Source organism: Theobroma cacao, chromosome 3, assembly GCF_053813885.1.
Source record: "Theobroma cacao isolate CCN51 chromosome 3, ASM5381388v1, whole genome shotgun sequence".
Classification (NCBI taxonomy): domain Eukaryota; kingdom Viridiplantae; phylum Streptophyta; class Magnoliopsida; order Malvales; family Malvaceae; genus Theobroma; species Theobroma cacao.
Genome location: NC_142641.1, coordinates 45,681,316 through 45,692,491, shown reverse-complemented (window position 1 = coordinate 45,692,491; position 11,176 = coordinate 45,681,316). Strand labels below are relative to the sequence as shown.

Sequence of the window (11,176 nt, the reverse complement as noted above, 5' to 3'; positions counted from 1 at the left end):
CCGAAATGAAGGCTACATCTAGCTAAGCACCCTTCTGCCTATTTACCCCCTATCAGATGATTTGGAAAATCTTAAATGTCTAATACACCTCCAAAGTATGTTGGTCCTTGTCTCCTGATTACATTATTAGCAAAAAACATATCAATGCACAAATTTCTTACACATAAAGTTAATTAGTCCAATTAACCTTTATGCTAATCTTACTTTCGTTATCTTTTCAATGTCATGAATGTCCAGAGAGTTGGGAGTATAGTTGTCTAGTTGACAGTATATTTCAGCAGCAGGGACTGAAGAATGACAAGCAGAGGTAAACGCCTAAATAAAGGTCTCTAACATGTATTGAACAATAAATTTCTTACCCAATTAGGAGCTCTTGATGGATTGCGATGGAACGTACAGGACTCGAAGAGTAAATGATTCATATCAGTTGGTTTGTGGCTAGAAAAAGAGTAGAGTGATTTTCGTGCATCAAGAAAGTAGAGACCAATGAAGGGTATCTTAAATTATCAATAAGCAGATTCATTAAAGTTGATTTTTAAGGAAAAAAGGTGGGGAAGGTTGAGTGGTCAACTTAAGCAAGGTGCAGTAACTTATTGTGATATGACTGCCACTTCCATTGTATGTTGATGCCAACAAAAATCCAAGGAGCGGATGAGCTTTCATTTCCATTTAGTGAAGGCCCTCTACATGAGAGATGGGCTTTGTTCCATTGCGAATGTGACACAGAAAAAGCTCACCAAATGTAGAGCTGCTGATTATTGTACTGATATTGATGCAGTAAGCATTCATCATGAATAGCAGATACCCAACAGCAAGCTATTCCTGTGTTGTTTGACGATCAATTGGAGCACTTATCTACCAAGGGTTGACATAGCCAAGTGCCTTTGCAAATCTTCAAAAGACAGATTAACTTGATCAGTGCAATTGCATGGACTACAATTTGATAGGGAACCCGAAAGATATCAGCCATTAATATATGTAACAGTCGAAATTCTTTGGTAACAGGAAGCCCTAATATAATAAGAGCAAGCTGCATGCTGTAATTATTATAATCCAGCTGTTTAGTTTCTAATTATAGCCTTGGTAGTGCCAGCCATCTGTTTCTCAGTTTGCCAGCAAAAATCTGATGATGTTGGAGATGAAGTTTGTCTTAGCTGTTGATTGGTTCGAGTTCACCTTGACAAAAAAACATTACCATCATTTCTTCCATCTAGGAAAAATTAATTTAATATTAGCCATAACCGGTGCTGATATGATCTACATTTATAGGATATTAGATTGAAGCCTATCCTTTAAAGTTGTACTGCAATTGCTTCACTTTCTATAGCCTTTCCAGATAGTATTATACTGGTAAAGAGCTACTACATGACAAGAAGCAACTCTATTAAGTCTGATCGAATTAGTAATGTGAAAATTTGTGCAAGATCAGATGACATGTATCATTCAGTGAAGTACTTGGGTATTGATTGAACATGGAAATCACACTGTCACCGCATTGGCTCATGATAAAGACAGCAGTTGACAGACTAACATTGGATCAGAGCAAATTGCATTTGGTTCTGGTATAGAGTCAATAAGGGTTCATTCACGAGATTGTTGACATTTTGAAAGATTTAATGCGAATGCCTAAAAAGAAAGACTCTATGTGTAGAGCTAATGGATCCATGCAAAGGTTGATTGCTACCTAACAATTGCTTTTGGCAGATATATAAGGTAAAACCTAAGATTTATGAGGTGACAGAAATTAGTGCATTTGACTTTGTGGTATTTTTGCTAATGGATGTTGCATTTTCATCATTATTCTACAAAGCTTTCGAGTGTTTTGCCATATAGAAACAGTGGGCTTGACTTGATCCCCTTTCCCAACCAATCTATAAATCTGCATTTTTCTCCTCCATTTTGACAGCACTACCTGCAGCATCCAGCATGGGTCCTTATGCTAAAACCATGATTCTCCTTCTCCTTCTAGTCTATCTCGATCCTTTCATAGGTGAGCAAAATATTTCCATGCATTCCAAGTAAAGTAGTTAAGCAAATTTCTAGACAGTTCTGGAGGTGATTAACAAAGTTTTGTATGTTCTGCAGGCAGAGTCAAGGCCATGGAGCATGTTGCAACTTCAGCAAACTCTGCAACTAATGAGGTATGTTAACATCGAAGGATGTCAACGTTTTGTATCTGTCATAAACATTCATAACTTTATGCTACTAATTTGACTACCATAATTTTTAATAAAACTGATTAGACATGAGTATAAATGTATCTCTTACTCAAAAAATGACAAGGGTTCCTAACATATAACGACTGTTTTGAAGGGCATGAATCAAGTGAAAATGAGGAAGCTGACACTAGAAGTTGACATCCAAAAGGACTATAACCCGATTCCAAATCCTAAACATGAACCACCGCCGAGAGGAAAATCTGGAGCACCCGCAGGAGGTGGCAACTGAACCTGAACTATATAAGCTAGTATTGTAATTCAAAGTTGAAGGCCTTTGAGAAGTACTACTTTCTTGTACTACTAAACTATGCTCTTTTGGTGGCTTTTGAATCTACTAAGTTGCTTTCTTCTTCTTTTTTGAGATTGTCTGTAAGCTCTATGAGTAGTTAATTGCTTTTAAGCTATGAACAAATGTAAATAATGGGTATCTTCCTTATATTCTGGGTGCTAATTACAATTAAGCAGCAGATCTTGACTCAGGAGAGAATCCCATCTGGCTGGCTATTCCCATGTGTCCTTTTCTTGGCTACAGCTGGCTATTTCCTCTGCAGTCTTGACCCTAAATTAATCCCTATTTATATGAAAACTAAGTTAAAGAAATGGTGTTGACAGATAGACTGTCTGCTTTGTTACAATAAAGTAAACCAAATGACTCATCGCTCTTTGATTCCATCTTTCATGAAGGCTTTACAGCAAAAAAATTGCATCATCAGTGATCTCCTTTGAGAGATCAAATGTTGTTGTTATTATAGCTAATATTAGCTTAGCCAACTCATTAAAATGCCAAAAAAAATGGTGATGGTTACTGGCGGAGAGGAGGAAGAAGTTAAGCAGCAAGCTTAAAGGAAGCCTGTGAAAATGCTTTGAGTGCAGCATACTGCTGAATAAAACAAAAGGAACCTCCAATTTCCAATATAGAAACAAAGAAAGAAAAAGGCACCTTTTGTGGTGAAGAGTGCACCAATATCTCAACTTTTATTCATTCATTGTTTTGGATTAAGATGTTGCCACTTTTGTCACTCTCTCTCTCTCTCTCTCTCTCTGTCCCTATCCCATCCAATGTAAGAGAAGAATTTTGTCTAAATTAAGTAAATGTATCAAATCTGATATATGGTCATGTAATATGATCCATGCATCTTATCTCATATGATAATGCAAAAATATTTACTTTTATAGTTGTTATATTGTTAAAAAAAATGTAGATTAAAACGACGCCGTTTAAAAGTGGACTATAGCCGAAAGGATGCGGTGTAAACCAACGTTCTTTTCCCACGTGGCAGACGTTTATTGGTCATGCCCGAGAGCGTCGAAAACGGCACGGATTTATCCCCAAAAAACACGACAGTTGAAAAATAGGTAGCGGATCTTATTACCAGTTACAGGTTACCACTGTCTATCGTATCCACTTGACTGCTTCTACTGCTACTTAAGTTACTGTCTGTTCGTTCGTGGCCTGTCTGTTGAACGATACTTGTACAATTTACCATTTTGTCCTCGCACAAAAAACATAATCACCAGACTGACCCCAAACCTTCCTCGCAGAACTTCACAAAAGAGACTGGTGGCCTGTTCTAATCGTAAATCCCTTTCTTCTCTTTTTTTTTTTTGTTTTAATTCCTTTTATCTCTGAACTCTCATTTCTCTCCTTATCGAATCAACCAATTTCTCTTTCCTCTTCCAAAGTTCAATTTCTAGTTTAGGATTTCCTATTTTATTTGTTTTCAACCAATGCCGGGCCTCGTTTCCGTTAAGTCTCCACCCGACGCGCCGCCGCTACGGATTTCAGTTCCGGATCAGGCACCGCCGCATAATCCACCACGGACTCCCAATAAAAGGGTTCCATCTCCTTCCCCTTCCCGATCTAAGCCTTCCCCCGCCCGCTCCGCCAAGAAACCTCCACCCGAGTCACCCAACCCGGATGATTCCTCACTCGACAACCCGGATCTCGGACCTTTCTTACTCAAATTGGCCCGAGACACTATTGCTTCCGGTGAGGGTCCTAGTAAGGCTTTGGACTACGCGATTCGAGCGGCGAAGTCGTTCGAGAGATGCGCCGTGGAAGGTGAGCCCAGCTTGGATCTGGCGATGAGCTTGCACGTGCTGGCGGCGATTTATTGCAGTTTGGGGAGGTTCGATGAGGCGGTTCCGGTGCTGGAGCGAGCGATTCAAGTACCCGATGTGGATCGGGGCCCCGATCACGCGTTGGCTGCGTTTTCGGGGCATATGCAGCTGGGGGACACGTACTCGATGCTGGGTCAAGTGGAGAAGTCGATTGGGTGCTACGAAGAAGGTCTAAAGATTCAGATCCAGGCTCTGGGAGAGACCGATGCGAGAGTTGGCGAGACTTGCAGGTTATTATACCATCTTTCTATAATGAGTTATTGTTAAGATTTAGGAGATTTGGGATTTTTTGGGTGTTTGTGTTAAATCGGGAAAGGCGCAGATTTGGCCTATTTGGGGGGCGATAGAAAGATAGTGAGAGAGAAAAGGGAAAGGGGTTATTTGGTAATTTTGGTTGAGTGTAATGAAATCAGCTCCTCATTGTGATTCGAAGCATTAGGGAAGGAGATTTATTTTCTTGGGATTAAAAATGGCTACCATTTTCTGTGTCGCTCCTTTTAAGGAAATGTGGCCACTTTCTTTAAAAAAGACTGAATTTTACTCTGTTATACGGCCGATTGCTCTGGAAAGCCAGAGGATTAATCCCAAGAAAATAAATTTCTTGTCTTTGGAATTTCTGAATGGATCATGGGATTTAACTTTAAAACTGCAGGGATAGTAGTTGTTCTTAAACTAGACTATGGTTCATTGTCTTTGGAATTCCTGAATGGATCATGGGATTTAACTTTAAAAATGCAGGGATACTAGTGAAGGTTTATGTCGAGCTGGATGTATTTACTATTCCCTGCAGGGATTCTTGGTATTGACTTTTGTATTGCAATAGATTTGTTGTATTTCCATGTTTTCCCCAGAATGAATGTGTTTATGCATAAAATAGTATGATTTTTGGTTATATCAATTGTATGTTCATGATTAATGGAAATGATAGGTACTTGGCTGAGGCCCATGTTCAAGCAATGCAATTTGATAAAGCGGAAGAATTGTGCAAGAAAACTCTTGAAATTCATCGTGCACACAGTGAACCAGCATCGCTGGAAGAGGCAGCTGATCGCCGGTTGATGGCACTCGTATGTGAGGCAAAGGGAGATTATGAAGCAGCCCTTGAGCATCTTGTCCTAGCCAGCATGGCAATGATTGCTAATGGACAGGAGAATGAAGTCGCTGCTATTGATGTCAGCATTGGCAATATTTATATGTCTTTATGTCGCTTTGATGAGGCTGTCTTCTCCTACCAGAAGGCACTAACAGTATTCAAGTCATCAAAGGGTGACAACCACCCTTCAGTTGCCTCTGTTTTTGTACGTCTTGCTGACCTATACCACAGGACAGGGAAGCTCCGAGAATCAAAGTCATATTGTGAAAATGCCCTGAGGATCTTTGCAAAACCTGTGCCTGGAACCACAGCAGAAGAGATAGCTGGTGGGTTAACAGAAATTTCTGCCATATACGAATCTGTGGATGAGCCTGAGGAGGCATTGAAGCTGTTGCAGAAGGCAATGAAGTTGTTGGAAGATAAACCAGGACAGCAAAGCACAATTGCTGGAATTGAAGCACGGATGGGGGTGATGTTTTACATTCTTGGGAGGTATGAAGAGGCAAGGAACTCTTTTGAGAGCGCAGTAGCAAAGCTTAGAGCAAGCGGGGAGAGGAAGTCAGCCTTCTTTGGGGTTATGTTGAACCAAATGGGCTTGGCTTGTGTCCAATTGTTCAAGATAGATGAGGCTGCTGATTTGTTTGAAGAAGCAAGAGCGATTCTTGAGCAGGAATGTGGCCCATGTCATCAAGATACTCTGGGAGTATATAGCAATCTTGCAGCAACTTATGATGCTATGGGAAGGTATCGAATATTTTAAACTACTCTGCATCGAATTTTACTCAACCTAGCTTATGATTGACATGCGTGGAGATCATTGGTATTAATTTGTCTTGCAATGGATTGTAGGCTTTGATTGCAGACAAAATGGAAATAAAAGAAGGAATGAACTGAGTATGGGAGTGAAAGTTTTGATATAGTAGTTTCAATTTAGTTCTATCACATATTCTTAAAATAATTACAGCATCTAAAGAAGACATAGTAAGCATGGATGAATGTGATGTGCTTTTATATTACAATGCATCTAATTGTTCTTAATGTTTTATTTTTACTTTCCTCTATGACTGTTTTAAATCCAGAATTTAAATACTCGTTTCATTGTGTACCATCTATTGGTAATAATCTTTTGATGGAAACTCAGGGTTGAAGATGCAATTGAGATCTTGGAGTACGTACTAAAATTGCGAGAAGAAAAACTTGGTATTGCAAATCCTGATTTTGAAGATGAAAAGAGTAGGCTGGCTGAGCTCCTGAAAGAAGCAGGCAGGTCCAGAAACAGGAAAGCAAAATCACTGGAAAATCTCATCGCTCCCAGCTCAAGGAGAACGAAGAAAGAGGGGACAAAAAGATGGCCTGGTTTGGGTTTTAGAATTTGAAGGTGTTCCACCGAGTCCATATCTATTTCCTTTTCAACATATGCACATTCTGTAACATAGAAGATCATGTATAGTGTTACAAGTTTTAATTTGTTGAGCTTCCCTGTTTTTCAAGCTTGAAATCTCATTTGATTTGTTGTTCTTTTTTTTTCTTTCTATTATTAATTGTTTTATTGGATGTCTGTGATGTGCTCTTGAAATTGGAAAGAACTGTTCATTTGAGTGAATAAATCTGATCATGATGTTTTGATTTCTTTCTATTCATTGCTCAAGCATGTACAACTCTGAAAAGTTCGCAATGGAAAATAAAATCTAATATCCAAAATTTTGTCGAACCATTCGCTTCTCTCTCTGTATGATTGGTTTGTATTGAAATCCTGAATTTCTGCTTAATTGGCTGAAAGTTCTTAAACAAGTTGAATTAAGTTCGCCTGACAGTGATTAGTAGGATAATTCAACCTGTTAGCTTCAACTAATTCAACAACCAACCTTACCCGAAACCTCATTGTCTACAGAGTGTCTGTTTCTCTGTTTGGTCGATTGTCTGCCTCTAATTACGCCTGGCATGATAGGTCATTCTGACATCAGTCCATAACAACACTTGCCAGACTCTGTTATCCCACTTGCCAGTGATTAGTTCTGGCTGGAAGATACCCTGCAGGAGGAGCAGGCTGTAACCCCGACCCAACTTGAATTGGCCCATCAAGCCAGATTGCAGGCTGCTGTGCATTAAAATACTAGTAACTTAAAAGGCCATAAAGTTTCGTTGAAGCAGCAAAGACTGGGGTAATCTCAAAAATCATTAATCATTATCGATGTATTAAGATAAATAAACATAAAGTAAAAATTATTGTGCCGCAAAAGGTCAAAAGACCTCTTTCATCTTTATGAAAAGATCTTTAAACAGTTGTAGGCCAGCAATAGGAATATTCTTCCCTCCCTATCCTAGCTCCATCAAAGATTATGCTTAATCCTTTGTTTAAGGAGGAAAAATTCAGGGGAGATGTATGCAGAATACTGTCCAATCAATCCTTTTTTTTTTTTTTGGTTTTTTGGGACAATTCCAGGGCAGAGAAAATCAAAGAATTTCAGCACAGCATTAAAGGCTTTTGGTTTGAGAGATCGAACAAATGCTATTAAATTAAACAAAAATTCCATCTTAGCAGAACCCATGGTTGGAATCATCTTTAAGTGCTAGAAATAAATAAGCTTATTATTGCAATATATGTTTCAGCCACATTTGACCCCCAGAAAACTGTATTATAATTAGACCTTTTGACCATTAAATCTCTTATTCTCCAAGAGATTTGATCCCCCATTTTGTATGGATATTAAAGCCATATAATGCGCAATAACTTAAAATAATAAACTTCTTTAAAGACATATGATGCTCGTGACTATTCAAGAAATAATGATTCCTTGAAGCAATTTAACTCATTTGGAGCCACGTCCATGATTCTGATTGATCATTCTAATTTAAAAAAATCATAGGGTTTATCTTCAGAAATTTTTGTCTTTTTCCCTCTTCTATCAAATCATGTTAGTTATATTCTCAAATTCTGCCCTCTTTAGTTCTTGCAAATAACCAAAATTCAGCATAGGAGCAATTGGTTTATTTGGCCAGAAAAATTCCAAAAGCCTTGAATTCTGTCACCATTACGAATAATGTTGTTGAGCTCTCTCTCCACCTCTACCATACAATGTGGTTTTTCACTGTTAGAAGCCAATTAGTCTCACTTTAAACTTAGGAATTCATTGCATTTTTTTGGGTTTGTAACTATTTGTCTTGAAATGTTAAAGTTGAACAAAACAGGAATCAAAAAAAAAAAAATGCAGGGCTGAGATTAAATAAGTTTATCATCACAAACTGGGAAGATCATGAATATTATCCATCCCCTTTCTTCTAGAAGGAATAGGTTAGGTTTTTGGATGATTAATCAATATTCCATGTCTAACCAAAAGAAAAGAGGAAGCAAAATTGAAGAGGCATTCTTGTTTTAGCAAAATATTTACAAATTTTAGATTCTACGTAGAGCGGTAGTAGAATGCGACTTTTATTTCAAAAGTTAAGAATATGATGTTATTTTTTAATTTTATGTTACGAGACAAAAAAACAGAATAAAGTAATCGATACCGCGATTTATAATTGATACCATATTCATGTCTCATCTTTCATTTTTTTTTCTTTTGCTCCTTCCAATCACTTACAATTTTAGGTGAAAGAAAGAAAAGTGAGGGTCCCAATCAGAATTTGATTCATCGCAGACCCTAAACGATCACTTCCTGGAGATGAAGAATATGTTCATGTGCAATTCAAGCTACTCACATTGATTTGGGGTGGGGGGAGGGGTGCCCTGTTTCTCGACAAGGACTCGGTTCTTGGGCCACTTGTTCAGGTCCTGGTCATGTGCTGTGATCTTACCATTTGTCTAGCAGACATGATCCGTCATATAACTATGATGGAACTTCTCATTGGTGGAATATTATTTGGTGGTAATTTTTCGGTTTTGTGAAGATCCAACGTAGGTGAGTTGGATCTCTCTTTTACCTTTTTGTTTTTCTTTCGGGTGTGAATAAATTCTCCTAATAAAAACAAAACATGCACAGTGAGAAGAATACCTGAGAAAAGGAAGAAGACAAGAGCCTTAACTAAGGGGCAATGCAGGCTGCCAACGCTCTAGTTTGTGATACTCTGGAATGACTGTTAGGAAGAATTATTCTTTCTTTTTACTTCCTCTCCATCACTTTTAGGTCTAAAATGTCACTTTAAATGAACCTTTGCATACAATTAGTAGACCTTAGAGAGTATTTTTGAGTTTAAAAAAGAGAGAATAAGATAGTTTTACGGATAACCAGACAATCAAATTACTAAGTAACATGGAGCAGGTCTGCAACTCAAAAGGGTATAATTATTGCCTGAAAATTCCCAGCTTTGATTAATTTTCTTAACAGCAAGGGGGAAGCAGCAATGGAAATTGCTCTGCATATAGCTTCTGGGAAATGAATGGCCCTTATCTTGATTTTGAAGCAAAGGAACATCAATGGTTTGTGAAGATAATGTTGAGATCGAAAGCAGCAACCTAATCTTTTTACTCTATTTAGCCCTGCAGATTAATTCCCTCTCTAGTATTAGCTTGTCCACTGTACTAGTTTCAGTTAACATAGAGCTAATCAAAGACTTTCAAGTCCGACTTTCGAAGGCTTTGGATGTCAGTATCCAACTCGCGTTTTGCAACTTTGATTCATAACAAGTTGAAGTCAGATTCATGTATCTCAACTCTGGTTCTCGCATAATAATTGCATAAAAGATTAACAAGTTAAAGGTAATCACAGCAGTGCTAGGAAAAAGAGGTGCAAACGAAGGAAAAAGAATAGGAATACCACACATGTCTTGGAAAGTCGGAGTTTTCCAACTCTCCATCACCTATCAACCCATCCATTGTTAGCCCTCTGAAATACGAGAAATGTTGATAGCAGTTACATGTTACTTTCTTTTGGTCAGAAAAGTCATGCGTTTTTTTCGACTTTGAAATGGCCGTCTCAATTGCAGGACATCACTGTGAAGCACTTGGATTAGTTTCCAGTATTATCATAGTATTACGGCTCACTTAATGGTTAATGTTTGGTGATGGAATCTGATTTCCAGCACTAACTGCATGTCCAACTCATATTCTTACCATGACCCACCTGTATATTCACGGTAATACCAGTTCAAAGTTTAAACATAGCAGATATCAGCCAAAAATTTGTCAGAAACGTCTAAAAGTATTAGCTATACCACTTTCATGTATATGCCATTTATTCCACATTGAAATTAATACTGGTGTTAATGGAATATTATTAATGCCATTAATACTATTGAAGTCTCAAAAGTCAGATATGTTTCTGCATAATCGAATTATATATGGGATATTACCAGTATAAGGTAATTATCATGCCTCAGGGTGATAAATGCGTTCCCTATAAGCATAAATGAGCTGCACCATTCTGAGAAAGCATAGCTGCCATTCTACCTTTCAAAACTTTCATTGTCCTTATGTAGTAAAGGTTAATCTTGGCCTTCTAACTTCATTGGGGGAGTGCTCCAATCATCAAAAATGGCAGCCAAATGGCTGTCCGAGCCCCCCTGACACTATTTCAAACCCATATGGATTTGGATAAGCTCTAGACTTGTATCGGTGGAAATAGCAGTGAAGACCATTGGCTATTAGAAGAAAAGCCATGCGGAAATAAGTCACTATCTGAACTGAAGCCTATCACTGGGTTTTCAGAATCTCGACTGCAGTGCCAACACCGCATCCCCTCCTAAACAACCCCACCTCTCAAGAGAGACAGAGAGAGGGGTTTTCTTACTTTGATTATTTCCC

At 38.3% G+C, this 11,176-nt stretch overlaps 1 protein-coding gene and 1 long non-coding RNA gene across 2 annotated transcripts; both read left to right on the top strand.

Moving 5' to 3' along the window:
- The first annotated feature begins 1,837 nt into the window (after window positions 1–1,837).
- On the top strand, window positions 1,838–2,573 carry LOC148763870 (uncharacterized). The gene is made up of 3 exons (XR_016025255.1): window positions 1,838–1,990; window positions 2,086–2,141; window positions 2,314–2,573. It is a non-coding gene; the product is annotated as an uncharacterized LOC148763870 (long non-coding RNA).
- Window positions 2,574–3,812: 1,239 nt separating this feature from the next.
- KLCR1 (Tetratricopeptide repeat (TPR)-like superfamily protein) lies at window positions 3,813–7,069 on the top strand. The gene is made up of 3 exons (XM_007040532.3): window positions 3,813–4,570; window positions 5,269–6,177; window positions 6,575–7,069. Exons 1-3 carry the CDS (start codon window positions 3,948–3,950, stop codon window positions 6,807–6,809), a joined length of 1,767 nt encoding a protein of 588 aa, XP_007040594.3. The 5' UTR covers window positions 3,813–3,947; the 3' UTR covers window positions 6,810–7,069.
- The last annotated feature ends 4,107 nt before the right edge of the window (window positions 7,070–11,176 follow it).